At 45.5% G+C, this 24,435-nt stretch overlaps 1 protein-coding gene across 2 annotated transcripts; it reads right to left on the bottom strand.

The window, feature by feature from the left end:
• Positions 1 to 1,495: 1,495 nt before the first annotated feature.
• On the bottom strand, positions 1,496 to 24,409 carry ano10a (anoctamin 10a). 2 transcript variants are annotated; one of them, XM_031322823.2, is made up of 16 exons: positions 24,288 to 24,409; positions 21,690 to 21,890; positions 20,818 to 20,994; positions 19,141 to 19,338; positions 16,856 to 16,990; positions 16,182 to 16,301; positions 15,331 to 15,515; positions 14,774 to 15,158; positions 13,605 to 13,660; positions 13,438 to 13,512; positions 12,977 to 13,165; positions 11,465 to 11,656; positions 11,186 to 11,314; positions 4,048 to 4,164; positions 3,769 to 3,785; positions 1,496 to 2,711 (listed from the first exon to the last, which is right to left on the bottom strand). In XM_031322823.2, exons 3-16 carry the CDS (start codon positions 20,951 to 20,953, stop codon positions 2,624 to 2,626), a joined length of 2,022 nt encoding a protein of 673 aa, XP_031178683.1. In that variant the 5' UTR covers positions 20,954 to 20,994; positions 21,690 to 21,890; positions 24,288 to 24,409; the 3' UTR covers positions 1,496 to 2,623. The 2 variants fall into 2 exon arrangements, with proteins under 2 accessions (XP_031178683.1, XP_031178684.1); XM_031322824.2 differs by lacking the exon at positions 3,769 to 3,785 and having other exon boundaries at positions 24,288 to 24,408.
• Between the last annotated feature and the right edge of the window lie 26 nt (positions 24,410 to 24,435).

Consider the following 24,435-nt stretch of genomic DNA (forward strand, 5'->3'; position numbering starts at 1 on the left):
TATTTTTTGGGCAATTTAGTTGGAAGAAACCCATATTTCTGATGTAAAAAAAACTTTGAAAATGGGTCAAATTTGACAACACAAGGGTTAAAGAGATGGAAGATGGAAATGGGGAAACTCTTTGGGCATTGGCAATAAGCTTTACAGTGTGTTGCAGCTATATGTACAGAATCATTTTTATTAGTTTCATTTTTTTTTTAAATTCCAAACTTGCAGCCTTACAACGGCCACGTGGGACTGAACAGGAAAAGAAAGCTGGGTTTCATTCTCTCTCTGGTTGTTGTCGGAGTTTTCTTTTTCAAACCAAATGTAAATAGAGTTGTAAATACGGTGCTCTCTCTCTCTCTCTATAGAACAGCGAGTGAACCCTTTGGTGCATAGCTGTACAGTATCTAGCCTTATGATAATTAGTCATACTGTATGGGTGTCTCAGCTCCAACATGCTGTCAGGTGTGTTTGACTGTTGTCTTACTCAGCTGTATCCAGGTGAATGACATGTGCATGTGTTTCAGTGTTTGAGAGAATCAGCCACAGAAATGTTTCTGGACCAAAAAGGAAGAAAAAAAAAAAAAGAAAAAAAAAAAGAGTTTGAACTGACAGAAATATTCAGTGTATTATTCTGTAGTTGATACCCGTTGTCAGAAGTTACATATAGCTATGGTAATATCCAAAAATAAAATGTGGAATACTGTCTCCTACGTGTGGTCTTCTGGCTCCTTTTGTGATTCGTCTCCAACTGGGTGAGAGCAGCGAGCCGCCCCCCCCTCCATGACTGGGGGTTCATTGGCTTCCTCTGCAGACAGTCAGAGGGAAAAAGTTCACACACACACACACACACACACACACACAGGACGTCCTCCACTCTGCTGGAGGAAAACCAGAGCAACCTGTTGGCTGTCACCTGCTGCTGCAGCCAATCAGAGAGAATGTCTGTCATTGGTGCCTCTTTGAGCAGCTGGCATCACTCTCCCCTCGTTTTGGAGCTAATTATACTGAACGGTACTTTGATAAAAGTGTTACTCACATTTACTCTCACACACGTGTCAACGACTAACTGGAACTAACTAACTAACGTTACAACAGAACATTTCCCACATACATGTTGGAGTCAGGAAGCCTGCGTGAGCAAACTAAATGAGGGCATGACTCTTAATGTTGATCATATGAGAGGAATGTGCATCTTCCTCTCTGCATACATAACCAACCAACATTGACACAATGACATTTCATAAAGGTAGTGGAGAAAGGAGGCTCCGTGAAACATGTTATCACCTTATAAAGTTCATATGTCAGCAAAAGGTTGGTCTGTCTGGCAATGATTACATATTTGCGCCCCCCCCCCAAATGAGGTTTTAGCCAGCACCAAAGGAAATTTAGTGCCAAAATGATAAGAAGCACAATCAATATTTTTGTTTATCAACTTGTCAGAAAAAAACAGGCAAATGCCCTACAAACACAGCTGGACACACTGCATTTCCTTCTTTGTGAGGGATCAATCGTCTTTATTCTCCACAACCATTTGATTACATCAGCTCATTAAAATAGCAGAGGAGCTTAGAAAACATATGGAGATAGGCGTTAAAGGCACCGGGGGTGTTACAGGAGTGCAAAGTCATGTTCAGTTCCTCTGGATTCTTACTAAGTGATACACAGCCCTGGTGACACCACATGCTGAGGTAAGAAAACTGATCTCTGGTCTGTGTGAGCAAACAGAAAGCCACATTACTTCAATCTCTCAGCAACTGAATGCCCGTATGTGGGATTCAATCATATATTATATGGTGAAATCTAAATACCAATGCATCCATGGCATTAAACTTTTTATTTGAGTTGAACTTCCAGAACTCTGACAGCCTGTAAGCTGATAGCACAGAGCTGTGAGCCATTCAGAACCAATGTTTTTTACATTTTTTTACATCCAAAAAAACTTAAGCAACAAAGTTTGAGCAACATGAATATAGCTTTTCATTTACGCTTTGGAAGTTTCACCGCTTGAGATGACCTAATGGAGGTTTCAAAGACCACATGAATGCAGATAGACCGTTTTCAGAGCCAAATATTGTGTTTAATACCACTGAAGTATTCAGTAGGGATCATGTCAGTTACATAAAGATTCAAGTGTGTATGGCTTCTGTTTGCTTCCATACTTGGGAGTGCAGAACTCAAAAGGAGCATATGTTTTATTATATTACAAGCAGCTTTAATACTGAGAGACAGTCAGCAGGCTTTGGTTTAACACACACACACACACACACACACGCACGCGCGCGCGCACACACACACACACACACAATGAATCATGCAGGTGGACAAACTTTAACATTTGCATCAGTACTGATTCAACTCAACCCAAAAAGAAGTGTCATGGCTATAAAGTATTTGCTACAGTAACGTACGTCATAATACAGCATTCCTCTGTGATTTCAACCCCATGTATCTGTGTACCCCCCCCCCATTACACCTCCTCATTCAGAGACAAACAGCTGTGTGTGATGCTGTGACACACTGCAGATAAGCAGCACCCCTGCTAAAGATCAGTGGTTTTTCTGAGTGTGAGTGTGAGTGTGAGTGTGTGTGTGTGTGTGTGTGTGTGTGTGTGTGTGTGTGTGTGTGTGTGTGTGTGTTAAAGCTGTGTGAGGTGGCGACTGCTGCACGGCCTCCTCTCCTCCTCACCGAACCGGCTCACTGGACTCCGACGCTTCCAGCATTTTCTGAAACACAGCAACAGGTTTCATGACAGGAAGAAGCTGTGTGTGTGTGTATGCGTGCGTGCGTGTGTGTGTGTGTGTGTTCCTGTGCACGTTGGTCCTGAGCTTCACGTCAGACGTCCGCAGACAAAAGCACAGCAGCTGTGTCAGTGGTGCTTTTAGAAGATATTAATATGAAATATGAATCCAGCTGTCAGTGCCGTGTCCTCAGCGCACACACACACACGCACACACACACACACACACACACACACAAAATCTGACACAAATAAAGTTTAATATCATATTTCTAAAGCGGAGCGGCCCGTGAAAACACCAGAGGGGGAACGTGATGTCACAGAGAGATTAAAGGGATAATAATAATAAATATATAATAATATCAGAGCTAATTTCATATATATATATATATACACATCCGGCCTAAAATTAGGGACATCTGGCGGAATTCCCAGCGGCACCTCAACAACCCCAGGAGTGGAACGTCGTGGATATGGACTACTAATATCATGACCTGTCGGCAACATTTACAACCAACTACTGAACTGTCGAGTTGCTCTGCCGAAAAAAACCATAGAAGTTATGATGATGATGATATATGGTGGACATAACATTTTTCTTTACGTTACGTTACATATAAGTTATACATTATATATTCTAGTCACTTTCTGTAGTTCAGATTTAAACTCAAACTCCCTTCAGAGGAAGGCATTATAATCATAAGTTTCCTTCTGAGAGGAAATTCGAAATATGGCTAAAAGGATCTTAAATCACTTCAGAATGAAGAGTGTAGCAACGAGTGCTTCTGCATGTTGACGGCTCAGTTCATCTCCGCGTTAATCACACGTTAGTCGGCAGCAAGGCACGAAGGCACATTTCATCTGCAGTGAGTGAGACAGCACCGGGACATGCTGACTGTCAGATCACCTTGGGTTAACCCGGGTCAACCCGGGTCAGCGCCGTGATGCTGCTCACTTAAGAGATTAGATCTAGTCAGAGCAAACACAACGCCTTTCAGAAGGTCACTCCAGTCTACAAAGCAGCATCACCAGAGCTTACTCACCCTCCACGCAGCGATCTCTGCAGAACCAAGAGACCACACAACATCACTGGCTCAGACACACACTCAGACACAAGCAGGAAACACAGCATCAGTGCCCCCCCCCCCCTCCCTCATCCCACACTGTAACACTGTGGACTTAGTCTGCCAGAGGGAGTGGCTAGTGTCAAGATCATCATTAGAGCGCCAGTCCGCTCGCCACATCCAACAGACGGCTGCGACGTGTGTGTGTGTGTGTGTGTGTGTGTGTGTGTGTGTGTGTGTGTCTGTGTGTGTGTATACCTTTTTCTTGAGGGCCTCCAGAGATTCAAACTCCAGGCGGGCCAGACTGATCTGGATGGGTTTGGGAACGTCTGGGATCAGGAAGCTCAGGATGAACTTAAAGGCCAGCAGTACGTGCTGAAATCACACAATGCACACACACACACACACACACACACACACACACACACACACACACACACACACCATTTAATTTGCATTGTCTTCAAACACACAGTAAGGAGAATCTGCTTGGACAGGATCAGTATACGTTGCTTCTGTTTTGATGGGTCACTGAGCGCACACACACACACACACACACACACACACACACACACACACACACACACACACACACACACACACACACAAGATCATAAATGACCTGTAACAGCAAATGAGACTAACAGTGAAAAGAATGCTATTTTTATATAGTTTTTAGTAAGGCATCTGCCCAGGTCTGATTATTCCCGCAAAGTCACAGAATGATTTACGGCAGGTAGACGGCGCTACAGTCACAGATTTCGGTGTATCACCAGAAAAGCCTGTGTTAGTGAGTATCCAGCCAGGTACAAGGTAGCAGGAGATTTCTTGATGAAAAGAAATAGTGATGAATAAAGGTATGTACTGTGCAAAGGCTTTGTACACTAAGAGGTTTATGATTCCAGTCAGCAGCAGCCGGGCAGCGAACAAACCGCTGATCTGAGGGACTTGTCATATTGATTGAAAGTGCAGAATAAACAGCCAGCTCTTAGTTGATTGCTAATGCTATTCAAGGCTAATTTATGTTTGTGAGGGCTCAGCAGCACAAGGTTAGGCTGAGACTGAGAGCAGGCCAGTTAGGAGTAGGAGGAGAAGTGTTCTCTGCAAGGTCTGACCATGACGGAGCGTCTCCTCTGACAACACAAAGCTCAGAGTCCTCCTCCTCGTTTCATCCTGAACGTTGTTTCAGTCATCTGAGGTACTGAGGATAGAATCCCCAGAGTGCACCGCAGACAGGTGTCACTGTTCAGTACCCAGCCCTTCATGCTGTTACCATGGCAACCCTTCACTGGTAATTGGACAATTAGCATTTCAATCCATTTGATTAGGGACTGTTAATTCTGCCATCTCGTGTGTGATCTGACATCATGTGACAGGGAACTCAGCCTTCTCTGGAGTTTTCACTACAGTCTGGTTGGAACCTGAACAATGTGGGACTTGTGGACGTTAGGATCTCAAGTGGTGCACACACCAATCCAAAAGCAACATTAATCTCACCTCATTAGAGATTAGATCAATAACAGAGCATGGTTTGTCTCAGGAGAACAGCTGGACAGCTGCTCCACACAGAGAGATTACTGGTCTGATGCTGCTGCCACTGGGCCAAAGCTAATGGGATTGTTGAAAAAACAGAGTAATCAGATTACTGAGTTGCTGCTGAAAATAACCTTGGAGAAACAGACACATGGACTGACCCACACAGGGTTAGCTAACCCTTATCACCAGCACAGCTACAGATACTCCTCTTTGTTACCATCATTCTGCAGGACACAGCCTGAGGGACACACTGCCTGAGGGACACACTGCCTGAGGACATACAGCCTGAGGACACACTGCCTGAGGACACACTGCCTGAGGACATACAGCCTGAGGGACACACTGCCTGAGGACACACAGCCTGAGGACACACAGCCTGAGGGACACACTGCCTGAGGACACACTGCCTGAGGACATACAGCCTGAGGACACACTGCCTGAGGACACACTGCCTGAGGACACACTGCCTGAGGACATACAGCCTGAGGGACACACTGCCTGAGGACACACAGCCTGAGGACACACTGCCTGAGGACATACAGCCTGAGGGACACACTGCCTGAGGACATACAGCCTGAGGACATACAGCCTGAGGACACTGCCTGAGGGACACACTGCCTGAGGGACACACTGCCTGAGGACACACTGCCTGAGGACACACACCCTGAGGACACACTGCCTGAGGACACACACCCTGAGGACACACACCCTGAGGACACACTGCCTGAGGACACACACCCTGAGGACATACAGCCTGAGGACACACAGCCTGAGGACACACAGCCTGAGGACACACTGCCTGAGGGACACACTGCCTGAGGACACACACCCTGAGGACATACAGCCTGAGGACATACAGCCTGAGGACACACTGCCTGAGGACACACTGCCTGAGGACACACTGCCTGAGGGACACACTGCCTGAGGGACACACTGCCTGAGGACACACTGCCTGAGGACACACAGCCTGAGGACACGCTGCCTGAGGGACATACTGCCTGAGGGACACACTGCCTGAGGGACACACTGCCTGAGGACACACTGCCTGAGGGACACACTGCCTGAGGGACACACTGCCTGAGGACACTGCCTGAGGGACACACTGCCTGAGGGACACACTGCCTGAGGACACTGCCTGAGGGACACACTGCCTGAGGGACACACTGCCTGAGGAGGACACACAGCCTGAGGACACACTGCCTGAGGAGGACACACTGGACTCTATATGAATGTATGAATGTGTGAATGTGTTCACAGCGTGTTCTGCTGCTCCCAGGTGGCCAAACATCTGTCTTTACCTCACACAGGTGTGATGGCTGAACACTGGGGAGAAAGATGTGTCGCCTGTCACTTCACCCGGCTGTCCATCAGCTCCTGATCCTGCCTCCCTTCACTCGGGGGCTTTGTGAGCAGTGGTGGTGCTGTGTGGGCCCAGCTGGTTTTTTTTTTTTTTAGATTTGGTTCTCTAAAAGACTAACCATACACATAATAAACACAAGAATACTCCTTCATACATTTGATTCATCACTGCCCATGAATAATTACAACTTCCCCTCTCTGGGGTGAAACATGTATGGGAACACAGAAGGGGGTCCAGGCTTAACATGACCTCCCTCAGCCCCCTTAGAGCCGCCATTGCTTGTGAGCAGACAGACTGAGACTCTGTTCCTGTCGCAGGCCGGCCGGTTGCCTGGTTACTGCTCACTGAGGTGTGCAAGTCCCCTTTGGTAATTACCCAGGTATCATAGCACCGCTGCTGGAAAGTGACGAGGCGCTGGCGCTGCACGCCACCCCCCCATAACCAAGATAAGAGGAGCTGAAGGATTTCATTTTAACCCTCCACTGTTTGAATCTGGTTTCTCTCTTTAAAGACCATTTAATGCCTATAGATAATATATTGTAGATTTATATGTATTGGATATTGTGTCAATAAGCACCATCTGTGTGTACACTAAACATTACCCAGCGTGTCTCATTACCCTGGCTGTCCTGCCTGCCCGCTATGTTCTCAGAAATGTGCTGATGGTAAGAGGAGGAACGTGCTCAGATGAACAATCAGCAACAGGTTTATCACATGTAGTGCTCTCCTCTTTCCCTTTCTCAATCAATCCTCGTCTGTCTCTCTGTCTCTCTGTCTCTCTCTATTCAGACCTATCATGCCTTCTCTCAACCCTTCCCACTGTTGCCTGAGGTCTCCTCTAGAGAGGAGCATGGATGGACGTCTGCACTGGAGTGCTGATCGGGCCGCATTTTTCTGCCCGAGCCCGGCCCGCGTCCGACAGGCGTTAAGATATTTATGTCCGAGCCCGACACAGTTAAAATCTCGTTCTTTTTCCTCATACTAATGACACATGTATGTTTGTTTGTGTGGAAAGCCCACTTTAATTAAGCAACTGTAGGAAGGCATTTGGAAATGTCAACAGATGAGCGCATCAGCGGTTGTCACAGCTACATTAACAAATTTCCGCACACAGGAAGACGGATGTTAGGGTAATATTTAAAATTTATTTTGATCACAAAAACGAACATTTGCATCAAGTGAAACAGGCCCATTGGCTACCTATATAATAAGCTGTTATAAATTTAAAATGTTCAATGCCTTATCGCGCTGATGTGACCGAGCCCGACCCGAACCCAAACATCATTTCTAAATATCTGTCTGAACCCGGCCCGGCCCGTCGGGTCCCGTCGGTCTCGGGTCAGGTATCCATCCTCTAGTCTGCACGGACTGTTGGACCTGATGCAGGGTGTCGTCATGTGCACGATGGATCGCTGACACACAACAACCACACAGCGGGGGGGGGGGACACCGGAGGTGGCATTAAACTCAAACAATACTAGCGTGGGACTGATGGGTTTAGTTTTTCTTCCAGTAGTGAGGTTAAGCGTTACAGTAAAGGTCCTTAAACACATTACTGTCGAAGTGGAGCCGAGATCCTGAAGGTGGACTGGAGGACAGATCATTCATGTGCTGAATGAATCACACAGTGGCCCTGGGGTAAAGGTCAGGGGCCACGGGCGAGTCAACTATCGGAGAAAGTCAACCCTGTGTCCCGCTGCTGTGGCCAATCGTGCGCGTGGATCAGACTTGTGGGTGTGTTTTGAGGCGGTGTGAGAGTCCCGTACAGGAAACGGGAAACACACAGTCTATCTCAGGGGTCACCAACACGGTGCCCGCGGGCACCAGGTAGCCCCCAAGGACCACATGAGTAGCCCTCAGGCCTGTTCTAAAAATTAAAATTGAATACTGATATTATCTGTTTCCCACCTTGTTAAGTCATTGTTGATAATTATTGATAAGAGAAATCATTAACGTGATCAGTGTCTTCACATAGATGAGTATCATTAATTATTAATAATCATATATAACTAAAGGCAAACTGAGCAAATTTGTTATTTCAGAAGAGTGTATCAAACTGGTAGCCCTTCGTATGACTCAGTACCCATGAAGTAGCTCTCAGTTTCTAAAAGGTTGGTGACCCCTGGTCTATCTCTATCGCTGCCACAAGAAAGATTTAAAAACACCAAACACAAGCTCTGAACTGCCCGGGAGTTTGTGGAACAGCTGACTGTATCCTCAGTCCCTCCGTCTCTTTTCTTTCTCTCTTTCTCCGTGAAATGACGCTGCCTTCAAGTGCGCTCGGAAACGCCCGGATCTACAAACCATCCATCTGACGGAAAACATTAAGTGTAAAATATCTGATCGCTTTTTTTGGTCAGCTTAAGGCCTCCAGGGAGCGAGATGAGGATCTGCTTCAGTCACTGTTGTTCCTAATTAGTAATATAGGAAATAGTTTCACTCCAACCACTCACCTCTCTGCCTCACACTGCAAACAGTATACACTTTAGCAACAACAGAGACACAACAGAGACACAGAGCCTGTCCAGACAGCTTCCTGGGACAGAGTCAGAGCTCTAAACCTGCAGAGTGAAGCTGAAACAACTCAACCCAGCTGGAAGGGTTCATTAAACAGCTTTACCGTCAACATTTACCAGCTCTGTGTGTGTGCGTGCGTGCGTGCGTGTGACCCAGTTTGTGCCTCAGCAGCGAGGTATGACAGTGTGACTCTGATGTTTCACAGTCGGAGACGGCAACTGGATGAACAATCTTCCCTAAAAGAGCTCGCTAGAGCGGCACAATGTCCTAAAGAAACGTCTCCCCGCGGCGTCCTCGCCGTTCACGTCAGCCTCGCTGTGCTGTCTCTCTGCAGCATGAGCGTGCGTCTGAATGGAACAGAGAAAAGGCAAGCGAGCTGACACAGAGGTTAACAGAGGTGGATTAGGAGAGGAAGAATCTGGATATAATAATATACACACAAAAGCCTGAACGATGATTGGCTGACAGGAACACACACACACACACACACAAACACTGATGCACATCAGATCCCCCCCCCCCCACTCCCTGCCTCTGTCTCTCACTTCTGTGTGGATCTAGTTTGGACTCTGGCTCCATCTAGTGAGAAAGCTCTCCATCCACTCAGCTGCAGTGTGGTGGAGGCCAGGATTCTGTTACAGGTCGTGTCGGTGTTCCAGCTGCTTTGCATGATTAGAGCTCAGATTAGAGCCTGATTAGAGCTCAGAGCAGATTGAGTTGCTCGTTGATTTCAGTGAGGAGCAAGGCGAGACGTACTCACATCGGGGTGTGAGAGCAGGTTGGACATCTTTAAATTGTCGCACCTGTTTCAGCGCAACAACTTCTGAGGACACGTGGATGTTTGGTACAGATGCTCTAAAGACAGAGGAGATGGATTTCAGGAAGAACCATGGACTGTATACAATATGGACGTGGTCCCGGTGACATCACCCACAGCTTTGTGAAGAGCTACAATCAAGGCCGTCACCATCTGGGCAGTGCCTGGCGTCAAGCTAATCCAAAACTGGCCAAAGAGGTGGAGCATGCTGGAGCTGAGGCGGCTGAATGAAGCCGACAGTCTCATCTGAACATCATCAGGACAAAAAAAAAAATAAACCGCCACAACACTATCATCCAGACTGCAGCTGGTCTCATCAACACAGACTCATGTCCCAGCACATGGACACCATCCGTGTCAAAGCGTTACATTAACTCACATCTTTCAGGATTCTGTACAGTCTCTATACTTTATACTGACAACCTTTGCACATTCTGCACAAAACTCTACATAGCTAAAGAAACAATATATATACAGTATATATATTGTACATATATATTATTGTTTTTTTCATATTGTTATTGTCAATCTTTTTTGGTTTTATTTATGTTGGTATACTTGCTTTTTATCTCCATTATGTAACTGTTATGCAACCCAACACCAAGGCAGATTCCTTCTGTGTGAAAACCTCCTCAGGATCCAGACTCTGATCATTCTGTCAGAACAACCAACACAGCATCCTCTGTAGATGTTCAGGATGTTCACTGGACAGTGGAGTATCCAGGACCAGCTGACACGTGTTGGCATGTCACCCAGGTGTGATTGATAACACACTGCCCATTCAGCTGGTACACCTCCAGTGAGGGAACGCTGCAGGATGGAGAAGGCAGTGGACCCGGAGCACAGCGAAATGAGAAGGAGATCAGTATTAGCTAGACTAAACAGTCCCTGAGCAGCTCCTCTAACAGCCGTGCAGACTGGCTCTGGACATCCTCACTTTGAAAGTGGACTCATGAGATGTCGGTTGTGCTTTTTGGAATTTTGAGACAAGCCCAGCCTTGTTCTATCACAAGTCATACCAAAGCAATTAAAGACTGTATGGGATCATGTATTTCCTTGTGGTGTGTGTGTGTGTGTGTGTGTGTGTGTGTGTGTGTGTGTGTGTGTGTGTGTGTGTGTGTGTGTGTGTGTGTGTGTGTGTGTGTGTGTGTGTGTGTGAGAATTACCTCAATAGCCACTGTCCATAGGATGAGCTGGGACTCAGAGTCGGGGAAGTAAGCCTTGACTTGTGGAGACATGCCTATCAGCGAACAGTTGGTCACAACAGCGATCACGCTCATGGCCTCAAAGGCAAGCTGTACACAGACAGACAGGGGGACAGAGAGACAGGGGGACAGACAGACAGCAGTCAGTGACAGGGACTGTAGCTGGACACTGCCTCCTTTGGGTCAAGACAAATGTGATAAATCCATAAACGTTGCTGAAGCAATCTGTCTGTGTGTCACCTGCCAGACTCCTATGTTGGCTGCCGGGTCAGAGAAGGGTCGCTTGAACACCCGACACATCTTGAAGGCATCCGAGTAAACCTCGGTGATGTTGTTCAGCACCACCAGCACAGCAGCCAGAGGGTAGACGCAGGAGAACAGGCTGACGTAGCCAAAGAGCAGGAACAGCTCCAGGTAGTCATCAAATGTACCCTACACACACACACACACACACACACACACACACACACACACACACACACACACACACACACACACACACACACACACACACATTAGTGGATAATGGATCATGTGAAGGCTTTAATCTGCATGTAAAAGGAGCCTGTGACTAGGTTAAAAAAAACTTTTCTTCGTTCCCAGCGCCACCAGTTCATGATTTGATTGACGATTATATGATTATAACCCATCTGGGAGAGGGTTAGTTTCTAGATTATATCATACAATACAAGCAATTGACACCCCCTCCCTCAATCACATTAAGGAGCAGTGGCAAGAAGAATTAGGAAAAGTAATCCTGGATGTGGATTGCCAATATGCTATACAGAGGATACACTCCTCCTCCATATGTATCAGACATGGGGTACTGCAGTTTAAGATCTGCCATAGACTTCACTTATCAAGGGCAAGACTTGCTAAAATATATCCTGGTTCCGATCCAACATGCCTTAGGTGCCATCAGGAACCAGGAACGCTGTATGATATGTTCTGGGCTTGCTCTACGCTCAGTCCATTTTGGCCTGCAATTTTTGATACATACACACAGGTTTTCAATAAAGATGTGGACCCTGATCCTATGATTGGTATTTTTGGGATAGCACCTTTGGGCTCTGAACTCACAACTGTTCAATCGGAAGTACTAGCCTTTTCATCTCTGCTGGCTAGACGACTCATCCTTTTGCACTGGAAATCAGCTAACCCACCGTCATTTGGACGCTGGGTGACCGATGTTATGGCACATCTTAAATTAGAAAGAATGAGATGCTCCCTTGGGGGCTCAGATAAGAAATAAAAAAAAAGTGTGGCAGCCCTTTTTAGAACATATAGAAAATAATTTCAGACCTAGCATATAAATGTATATCTATGCCCTGCATCCCGCCCCCCCCCCCCCCCCCCCCCCCTTTTTTTTTTCCTCCTCTCTCAATATACTTTATTTTATTATTTCTTTGTTGTCATGCATTTTATTTTTCACATCTATTTTAATGTATATTGCAACACATGTCAATATTGGTTTTCCATTACTTAAAATGTTGACAATGTAAATATTGCTTGGAAACTCTCGATGGTGTTTTTTGCCCCCAACTTCTCCTTCCAGGCAGCGCTGCGACCGTTGACTTCAAGGCACCTAAGCCTAATCTTAACCTTAACCCTAACCCTAACCAGTGCCTAATCCTAGTGGCAGCGCTGCCTGGAAGGAGCCGTTTGGGGCAAAAAACACAGATAAACCTTGGAAACCTGTGCAAAAACCCAATAAAGATCATTTCAATAATAAAAAGGAGCCCGTGCACCTACCAGGTACGTGCTCATGTCGGCCTCCAACCGGACCTGCTCGGCCAACGGAAGCTCTTTGTCCTCCAGAGTTCTTCTCTTCTGGACTTTGCGCATCATCTTCTTGTTGCGTCTCCTCTGCAGCCAGTAGGGCAGGAAGGCCTCCATGAACTGGTTCAGGATCTGACTGGTGATCAGCAGCGTGGCCAGACTCTGGACACACACAGAAACCAGGCGGGGGGAGAGGGGAGGGAGGAAGGAACAACATGTAAGGGAGGAACGTTAATAAAAGTGGGAAGATTAAAGAGGGATTGAGAGTTGGAAGAACACACGGAGGGAAGGTGCGAAGAGAGAAGTAACGAAGGAAGAAAACAGGAGTAACATTAGGACAAAAACAAAAACAAGGGAACAAACATGAATGGAAGGAGGAGGAGGAGAAGAAAGCTTGAAGGGTTAAAGGACGGATGGAGGGAGGGCAGGCCTACCTGTCGGAGCAGCACCATGTCCTGCATGACGAAGGCGATGTAGAACAGCGAGGCGAAACAGTTGAAGAAGTTGAACTGCGGGGAAAAGAGAGACAGCCATGATGAGAGCTGCTCTCTGAGCACTGAAGAAAGAAACTGGTCAACAGAACCGTGGGATTCATACTCACTACTAATACTTTGAGGACCAGGTGATTCTGATATGAAGACTCCAGCCGGTGGTTTTCTGAAACACAGCACATGCGGAGCGGTCAGTAACACACAGCACATCTCCTCAGTCACTCCTTTCAGAGGAAACGAGGATTTCTCTTCCAGAAAGTTCGGGAAACAGATTTGAATTCAATTCAACGTCCAAAATAAAAAATCTACTGTATGAAGTAGATTTGTAGTTCCTAAAATAGGTCAAGCTCTAGACACAGTGGCTGCTACATTTCCTATAATGCAGCTTTATAGCGTCGTTCATGTCACTGTGTAACTAGTCTGGATTAGGGGAAGAACATTTCCAGGATAATGCCTGACTTACAGCACGTCCCTCTCCTTCCTCTCTCTCTCTCTCTCTGTGTGCTGCCGTTCTCAAAAATCCCTTCGCTACAGGAAACGACGACAAACTTGGAGCTAACGTTACACGCTGAAAATGTCACGTTTTGAAGAAAGTTTGGATGGTGCAACAAGGCAGGCCTGCTTGGTTCTTTTAGAGAATGATTGTAAAGATTTGCAAAGAATATGTTTAGGGCATTTCCTCTCTAACTGGGACGTTTTGGGAGTGATTGATGGGCTTGCTGTGGACCAAGTACACACGGAGATACACTGGTAAGAGCCAATGAGGTTTAACCATGTATCAGCTAATTTAAATAGTTCACGTTACTGTATTCTGTCAACAGTTAACTTAATTTAATATTGTATGTGGCGTTTTCTTTTGCGTTCCACCAAAACAAGTTCCTTCCAGAGACTATTTAGCAGAGCCACCGTTGTTGCGTCCGGAGCTTAGCACCGCCCAAGACCGTTGGGATTGGTTTAAAGAAATGCAAACAAGCCAGGGCGGATTTTCTCTTATCCCAGAATGCATCTGTGGTGTAGCCAGACCTTACTCCACAGTGCTGTAGAGATAGAGCTGGACATGAGACACTACTGTGTAATAACCACCCACGTCTCCTAAACTCCACGTCCACAGAAACATGGTGTCTTCAGCCCATTCTGTGCATGCTACCTGAACTGTAGCATGGAGGAGCACTTGACTTTAACTGTCCCTCAGTGTCCCAGAGATGCAGCTGTGACCAGATGTCTTTTCAAATGACGGAGATGCATATTTTTGACTTGAGTTATTTCAACTGCTGCTCACCCCACTCTGTCAGGAACTCGGCAGCGTATCTGTAGATGAGGTTCATGACCTCGATGACCACAGCGTAGATGATAGAGGGGATGAAGAGCAGGACTCCTGTCCAGAAGCTGGGCTCCTGGTCATGGACGGACAGCGCCCATCCCTCCATCTGGAAGTAGATCATCATGACGTAGAGGGACAGGTAGAGGCAGAGCAGGACGAAGGGCAGCGACACCAGGTAGATCCGCAGCAGCCTCTTGGCGTGGGGGTAGAGGGGCTCCTCGCGGCCCGTCACAGGGTTGAATCCGAGGACGCCGTGGAAACCAGGCCGAGGTTCTTCGAAGGCCTTCTTCCTGCTCAGCGTGCCCCATCGGTAGGCCAGCGAGGCGCTGCAGCGCTTCCACAGCTGGTGGAGGAACGTTACTCAGCTTTCACATGATTGACATTCATTCAACACAGCAGGTATTACACTCCTCACATGCATCTGCTCCACTATCTGCTGCTCTATCACAACGTGTCAGATTTCTCTCATCGTCTAATTCCACTGCAGGGCACCTACAGGCAGATACAGTCCGTACCTCCAGGATGACAGTGCACCACACCAAGTTGAATGCAGCAAAGATCACGTATTTGTCGTAGTCCTCCCAGTCAAACAGATAGTAAGGCACACCAATGAGAGCCATGGGCACCAGGGCAAAGGTGAAGTACTCCAGGAAGCAAAAGTACAGGGCCTGGCCCTCCCCATAGTAGTGCCTGATGTCGTCTGCAGAACAAAGGAAAATCAATGAGAAGGTCACAAATATGACGGGAAAATAATTATAAAGTTAAAGGACAAATTTAACCTAGGGGTTAATAAGTCATGTGTACCAAGTCGACCGTTCTCTGGGATATGTTTTCATGCTAATCTAATGTGACCAGTTTTATCGCAAACCGCTAATTAGCTTATAACGCTAGTCGTCAGGGTATGGGTAAAGTTAAAAGAAATCGCTATTTCTATACCACTAGCAAGGCTCAAAATATCACCACACTTCCACGGTAGCATAATGAGGGTCCCTACATGTAAACCGAAGCATTGAGAACTGTAAGTGTACAGACAGTTTATTAAAAAGATAGTTTAGAAAGACAGTACCGTTCACGTATACAGGCAGGCGCCATCTTGGGAAAACAGTCACGACCAGTCGAACGACGAACGCCTTGGGAAACCACGGACCATGGGAGATTTCAAGTGACAGTTCAGCTCACGTTGCACGGCGTTTGGCCGTTCGACTGGTCGCGACTGTTTTCCCGAGATGTGGACTTGTCCTTTAAGCGAAGAGAATTAAAAACAAGAGTAACAACGTGTGAACAGTTCCCCTCTGTGCATCAGAACACATATCAACCATGTGCTGATCTCAGACAGTGACAGAGAACTGGTGCTTCTTCAGCTTACCCAGAGGCTGGAGGGACAACTTCACCTTCCCGTACCAGGAAAAAGACAGCCGCTTAAGTTCCTCCTTTTCGTGCAGGGGAAACACCTGGACCAGGATCCCCTTGGACTGCAGTCTGCGGACTGACATGGGAACAAGAAAACAGCCGGTTTCCTCCTGTGTGCCCAGCATCCTACTGCTTTAGCAATTGAAGTGATGCTGACTGTACTGCAGGTCGTTGGGCTTTATTTGCTCAAAGTTTGAATTAATAGCAAGACTGACTTTTGAGTGACACGAAACCATTTCCTTCCCCGACTCTTGTTTGTCTGAACTCACTTGTCCCACCACATGAGCATGCAACTTCATTTTCTCAGCAGACAATAGCTGGGAGCACAATGCACTGTCTACAGCAATCACTTCTATTGTCTAATACAGAGCCACAGCAAAGCTCCATCACTTCATCTGCCTTTTTCTGAGTGCATCATTTGTCCAAAATGATTACATTCGGCTTTAACACCATTTGACGAATAAAGGCGCTGTATAGAGGACTCTATCTCTACTGCACGCTCATTGTTTCTTTATCTCGCCTCAGAGTATCTCACTGCATTTGCATATGTATTGTTTTTATACTGCAGACACACAGAGAGAGAGAGAAAGAGAGAGAGAGAGAGATGGTAATATTAGGTTTGACACTCACCGATGGACTTCCCGGGGTAGAGCTTGACCTCGGAGTGTCCCGGAACATGAGTCTCCTGCTTGGCCCGTAATGTGTCCAGCAGGTGTTTAATGATGTACTGACACTCAGCCATACTGAGGAAGGAGTCCCCGTCCCCTGGAGAGACACAGCAGAGACATGTTAACAAACTGGCAGCCACGCTGCTGCAGTCACACTGGCTCAGCTACACTCAGGGTCCAAAATATACTTTTTTGTCCACCAGCCAAATGGCTATTACCACTGTCTTTTTTGGCTGGTGAGCGAAGAAAATCTACCAGCCACTTGCATATTTTTTTACCAGCATTTGGCTAGTAGATGGTGTTAATTTTGGACCGTGGCTACACTGCAACTCTTTTTCCTCTGAGAGCGCCATGTGCTGATCAGAAAGCAACCCTCTACTCATCCACCTCCACTGCTTCAGAGTCACACTAACAGTTCCCTTCATTATTGGTCGTAACGCTGGAGCCACAAATCATTTCAGACATTCAGTGGGAGCTCATAAATATCACAATTTGGTTTTACTGTACACATATACATTTTCATGTATATGTTTCAAACATGGTGTTTAAATCCTATATTAGTAATATTTGATGCATATGTTATAAGAATAGCATAGCTGCTTTAAAATGCTCATATTATTCTTTTTGGCTTTTCCCCTTTCCTTTATTGTGTTATATATCTTTTTTGTGCATGTTATAGGTTTCCAAAGTGAAAAAGCCCAAAGTCCCCCCCAAAGGGACTTACCATCTCCAACAGAAAACACTGTTCACAAACTGCTCCAAACAGCTCTATTGTAGTCCAGCCTTTACTTCAGAGACAAACGTGGTCACTTTGGAACACACGTTATAATGCTCACCTAGCTGCTAGCATGGCACGCCCTCATACTCTGCTTCTGACTGGCTAGTAGTCCTTACCTAGGTACTGAGCATGTGCGACTCCCAACAAAGATGGAACAGAAGTGAGATGCCTCAGAGCTCAACACACAGGGTGAAAAGAGGAGCTGCAGCAACGTGCAGTACAACAAAAATATGGTGTTTTCTGAAAATTAAACCACATAAACCTATTCTGATATAACCTCTAAATACAATTATGAACCTGAAAATGAGCATAATATGAGCACTTTAAAGAATAGCTCAGTGTGTAGTGTGTGGTTGAGAGTAAGAGAGAGAGACTGTGGATTGGAGTAGACAGCTGTTGGCTATCGGAGCAGAGAACATGTTAGCAGTAAAGTCGTAATAAATATACAGTTTGGGTCTGAGTTTGTCTCTGATGAATGCTGCAGGTCCTCAGGACCCAGCTGCTGGGTCAAGTGAAGGGAAGGGGCTTAGCCCCGAAGTGTGCATCACCTTCGGCCCCGGAGGCAAAACGAAGGCTCCCCTGTACCTCCCACCACGGTCTGGAGGCTGGAGCAGGAAAATGATCTTGCTGTGTTTCGACATGGGATGCCACCTAGGTCTGGTCTGTGGTTGATATGACGATTTGTATCGTCAAAACAATATAGAAAGGTGTATGGTTTACATGTATATATTGTTCTAAAGTGTTTCTATCGCAGTGTCAAATATCCAGTGGCCGAAGGGCGTTACGGTCTGTATTATCTGCCAGGTTATGTTGATTTTGCACTAAGGTTCTAAAATGAGAAATATTAGAAAACACATTCCATTTGTCAAGTACTGAATTCACACAGGAGTTTACAGAAATAGGCTTTACCATGTGATTGTTTCACATAGACTATTTATTTAGTGAATTACCAGGAAACCAATGTTATCGTTATCCAGTTATGAAATGACCTACATGGAGATAGAGGATTTTGGCCATATCGCCCAGTCCTAATGCACACCACTGCTTAGGGTCCACTGTGTGTTGGCCAGTGACTGATAAGACTTTAGATGAGTAATCCAGAACAACACATTGTTGTAAATAGCTGATTATGTTGATTTTTTTTAAATGAAAGCAGTTTTCAATTATTTGACTCAGACATAGCTTAACCATGTCCTGTGATGTGCTACTTCAGTACAATTTAACGACAAATATTACTGGGACCACTACAGAGGAACATTTCATATACAAGAACTCACATTATAGACACGACCGCTGACTATCTCTAGAACTATTCAGCACCAAACACGCTCCAGCCATATGCTGGGTGTCCACCTAGTCTTGATACCTTGTTATATAAAAATATGGATTACAGCTGCTTTAAGACAGACTTTATTCTGTGTCAGAAACACTCACAGGGCAAACATGAAGCAGCTGCTCCGGGACTTTACCTTGATAGTCCTTGAAGTCGTGTTTGTTGGCGCAGGTGAAGCCTCTCATGGATCCATCGTTGAACTCCTTGAAGAGGCCCACATCCTCAGCCCCGGAGAGCAGCCTCTGCCACGTGGCCCCCACCAGGAACACGTTGGGGTTCTCCTTCTCCTGAGCGTCCACTCCCGGGCCCAGCTGCTCCACCAGCAGCTCCGCACCTGGGACACATCAGGACACGCTCAGTAACACTGAATGGGACGGGAACAGAGTAGGGTAGCACGGTATTGACAAAACGTGATATTGCGATATCGATTATGAATATTCCGATATAGATATTAATTTCGATATTTTGAAACACGTGTAAAAATTACAAAAGTTATGGGAAAACGCATCAAAATAGACTCATAACAAATAAAACAAGTTTTCTTACAACACAAGGTTTATTTCAACTGACGGTCATATTGGACTGGTCCAACATGAAGAAATAAATAATGATCATGTCTACAGAACAGGACATGTTTTACTGGTTGGACAGTATGAAATAAATAAATAAAGAGAACAGGACACAACTTTTCTTTCCCTTCTCTGATTCGTTCCGTTTAGTTGTCTCTATCCATTTCTTCACTTATACTGTCACTCTGTCGAAATATGCACACCCGTGGTACGCTCCATAGGGTTTGTCACGTAGTGGACACGTGGTACGCTCCATAGGGTTTGTGACGTAGTGGACACGTGGTACACTCCATAGGGTTTGTCACATAGTGGACACGTGGTACGCTCCATAAGGTTTGTGACGTAGTGGACACATGGTACGCTCCATAGGGTTTGTCACGTAGTGGACACTGTACGCTCCTAGGGTTTGTGACATAGTGGACACGTGGTACACTCCATAGGGTTTGTCACATAGTGGACACGTGGTACGCTCCATAAGGTTTGTGACGTAGTGGACACATGGTACGCTCCATAGGGTTTGTGACGTAGTGGACACGTGGTACACTCCATAGGGTTTGTCACATAGTGGACACGTGGTACGCTCCATAAGGTTTGTGACGTAGTGGACACATGGTACGCTCCATAGGGTTTGTCACGTAGTGGACACGTGGTACGCTCCATAGGGTTTGTCACGTAGTGGACACGTGGTACGCTCCATAGGGTTTGTCACGTAGTGGACACATGGTACGCTCCATAGGGTTTGTCACGTAGTGGACACGTGGTACGCTCCATAGGGTTTGTCACGTAGTGGACACATGGTACGCTCCATAGGGTTTGTCACGTAGTGGACACATGGTACGCTCCATAGGGTTTGTCACGTAGTGGACACGTGGTACGCTCCATAGGGTTTGTGACGTAGTGGACACGTGGTACGCTCCATAGGGTTTGTGACGTAGTGGACACGTGGTACGCTCCATAGGGTTTGTGACGTAGTGGACCCGTGAGCTGACGTGTACTAACGTGTGCTAGTGGCACGGTAACTGGCCAATGAAACAGGATCATTACAGCGTTTGAAGTGAGCTCTAAATCAAACACAACTAAGCCACACAGCCAACTGACGGGATGCAGCGCTCCACAAAATAAACTAAATATTGCATACTTACACTATCGATATAACATTGCGCAACATGATATCGCGATAACGATACTGAGTCGATATATCATGCACCCCTAGAACAGAGGGGGACTAATGAGACCTTCCACACCTCCATCCTGCTGCTGGTCTCTGATCCGGCTCAGTAGCCATGCAATGGCATCCTGGTTGGTGTCTGAAGCCAGCTCCAGCACCACCAGGGGAGTGAACCTGGAGCCACTGCTGTCAGCTGGCGGCCCCTGCACCATCGTCCCCTGTCCCAGTGAGACAGACAAAACGTCCTGGGGCACTGCTCAGAGAGGAAGAGAGGATTTATACACTTAATTACAAAACATATGATTTACTATTGTGATATAACATATAATATAAAAAAAAACCTAGTATACAGGGTTACATTCTAAAAGTTGAAATGGATAGAAGAGATCTATGCAGATATAAGTGTGCGTCTGGACTCATGGATGCTCGAGCCCCTGAGCAAAGATTATGCCCGGCGGAGTGCTGGTCATCCTGCATTCAATTCTAAAAGTTGAAATTTTTGTTACAGATCCTTAAAAACCTGATAAACTAAATTCCCAGATGTCCTCCTACATGTCCCGCTGTGAGACTTTGTTTCAAGATGTTTTGGGGGCGCTATTGTTGTTATGAATAGCCACATGAAGAGAAAGCAAAGAGCACAGTCAAAGCAAATATTCTGGAAATGTCAGTGACAGTAGTTGCTCCACCTCATAATAATGTATACTCTATAAATCCCTCTTGGGGAAATTCATTTTCTGTCTTTTTTCATCCCCAGTGGAATCACTGCTATGATCCACTGTACGGGCTGACTGATTTGTTAGGGCAGTGGCCTGGAGAACACATACACAGTCCACTGACAGAGACAGCTGACACGGACAGGGAGGGGCGCTGTTAGTAACAGACATTAGTGGAGTCAAGTCTTGTTGGAAACAAAGCACAGACTGCTGCAGGGTGTATGTCGGTACTCACCCGGATGTGTGAAGGAAACTCTGGAGCTGTGTTCCAGCCTCGGGGCTGATCTGTGAACAGTCACATTAGATTAGAAACGACATGTCTGTGTAGTCTGGAGTCTGAAGGCTGCAGCTCCCAGTGGACCCGAGTTATGCTCCACGTCACAAGCAGCAGCAAGCTTCAGCTGTCACGCCCACCAACGATACTCTCATGCTCTGTCTATGGAAAGCCCAAAGTGCCATAAAACGGCTATGTTTTAACGCGATTTACAATAAAACACTGTTTATAAGACTGTTTTAGTCATCAAAAACACCAAGAGATGCCATGAAAAATCTGCTTTTTACGTGGTAAAAGGACGTTTTAAGGAAATATGGAAAGCCCAAAGTGCCATAAAACGGGTATGTTTTAATTCAATTTACATTAAAACACTGTCTATAACACTGTTTTATTCATCTAAAGCACCAAGAGATGCCATAAAAAAGCTGCTTTTTACATGGTAAAAGGACGTTTTAAGGAAATATGGAAAGCCAAAAGTGCCATAAAACGGATATGTTTTTATGCAATTTACATTAAAACTAGACCGATTATCGGGCCGTTGTTTGGCAGTTTGCAGATTATCTTTATCGCCGTTTTATTTGCCTGATTACGATAAAGTTAATTTATTAAAAAGGGCTCTACTTTGGCTCGGCTACAGCTCTGTCCCTCTGCTTCGGTTTCACTCACCACTGAGTCTGACTTAAAGTCCCGCCCACAACACTATCTGACTCTCTTTTACTGGGTATTATGTTGAAATTCTCATTTATTAAATAATTGCTTAATGCATTTAAACAATTGTGTTGGAGTTTGTAACATTCCAAAATCTTAATTTTGACTTAAAAGATTTTCATTTGTAAATGCATATCGGTTCCAAAGATCTGTTATCGGTTTCATTAACTACTAATAATTGGTATCAGCCTTGAAAAACCAGTATCGGTCGACCCCTAATTAAAACACAGTTTTATTCATCAAAAACACCAAGTTGCCACAAAACGCCGCTTCTTATGTCGTAAAGGTTGTAAAAATGCAGCGTTTTTCCTTCCTTCTGTTTTGCTTTAGTATAAAGTTCAAAGTTTCTGTAGCCACAGTGAAGAGTAAAGCTAGACCAAAGCAATGCATTGATAAGATTTGCCTGCATTGTTAGGCTGTAGATCTTGGGGCTCAGTGGTTAGCACTGCTGCCTCACAGCAATCCCCGGTCTGGGCAGAGTTCGATCCCTGGTCCGGGCACGATCTCTGTGAGGAATTTGCATTTGCATGTTCTTCCCGTGTTTGCATGGGTTTCCTCTGGTTGCTCCGGTTTCCTCCCACTATAAAGACATGCATGCTAGGTAACTAGGACTAAAGTTAAAAATTAGCAGGCAGACTAACACTGGCACAATCAAAGAAATGTTGATAAATGTGCACTGCCCTCATAAATAAATCTTAAAATCACTTACAGTATTCCAGATTCAGAGGATTAAATATGAATTTGCCTGAGAATACAATCACCTTGCCTTCCTTCTTGTCTTTTAAAATAAGTGGACCTATTTTATACTATAATAATATCCCGTGTTAATCATTTTAGTGTAAATATAACTGTATTGTGTTGTCTGTCAGTGTAAAGCCGCCTACACATGATAGGCGGCAAAACCGCTCTGCGCCGGCCATTCCATTAATTCTTAGGGGAGAGCGGTGCCGCCCAACTAGGAGCAGCGTCATACTTGGCATTGCGCACAGCTCAGAATTGTCACTGCGCTCAAAGTTCAAATTATTTCAACTTTGACCTAGTTGCCGCTGAGCTTTCAAGGCGCAACCAATAATTCCAGAATGTTCCTGCGCTACGCTTTTCCTCTCTGCTCTGCGCCCTACTTCGCAGTTTTGCCGCAGATCATGTGTAGGCACATATGTATCACTTACCTTGTCTTTTAAAAAGAAAAATGAAAGCAGCATTTTATGGCAACTCACAAAAGCGAAGAGAATAGCGGCACTTTGACGAATAAAACATTGTTGAAAATGGTGTTAAATTGCGTTATATATAGACATTTACGCATTTACAGATTTCTCTACACATTCACAGATCGATGTACGCATTTACAGATTTCTCTACACATTCACAGATTGATGTATGCATTTACAGATTTCTCTACACATTCACAGATTGATGTATGCATTTACAGATTTCTCTACACATTCACAGATTGATGTACGCATTTACAATTTTCTCTACACATTCACTGATCAATGTGCGCATTTACAGATTTGTCTTCATATTTACAAATCTCAATACACTTATGTGAAAACAGATTTGGAGATTTTTACACATTTGCAAATCTGATTATGCATACACAGATTCTTTTACACATTTGCAGAATCATTACATGACTGATATTTACACAGACTGAGATACAGTTGTACAACTCTCCACACACATTTGCAAATAGTTTTGCTACAATTATGACCCTATAGCTATGACTTATAATGTGACATGTAACATGTCGTGTGACATTAGCCTGCCATAGACTGTCAGCGCAAACTTATCTGTGTTACGTTGAATATACCAAAAACCGAACAATTAATATGATTTATGTAGGCTTCTTACTAGCAGCTGTGTCCGGTGGTGAGCGAGACTGGTCCAGACCTCTGAATAAAGACTTATTATAAGAAATCTGTGTGCCTGATATCAGCATAAGATACCACTGCTGAGCTGCAATGTTTAGAAAAGACACTTCCGCGTTGATCCACCCTCT

The sequence above is a fragment of the Sander lucioperca genome, chromosome 10 (assembly GCF_008315115.2).
Source record: "Sander lucioperca isolate FBNREF2018 chromosome 10, SLUC_FBN_1.2, whole genome shotgun sequence".
Classification (NCBI taxonomy): Eukaryota; Metazoa; Chordata; class Actinopteri; order Perciformes; family Percidae; genus Sander; species Sander lucioperca.

What these genes read in the sequence shown, in the direction of transcription:
- ano10a (XM_031322823.2), bottom strand. Translation starts at nt 20,953, where the DNA reads ATGGTGCAGGGGCCGCCAGCTGACAGCAGTGGCTCCAGGTTCACTCCC. An exon ending in GTTGTCCCTCCAGCCTCTGG is followed by an intron (nt 15,516 to 16,181) that starts GTAAGCTGAAGA and finishes TTTGTTCTGCAG; the next exon opens with ACGACATCAGGCACTACTAT. An exon ending in TGGTCCTCAAAGTATTAGTA is followed by an intron (nt 13,513 to 13,604) that starts GTGAGTATGAAT and finishes TTTTCCCCGCAG; the next exon opens with TTCAACTTCTTCAACTGTTT.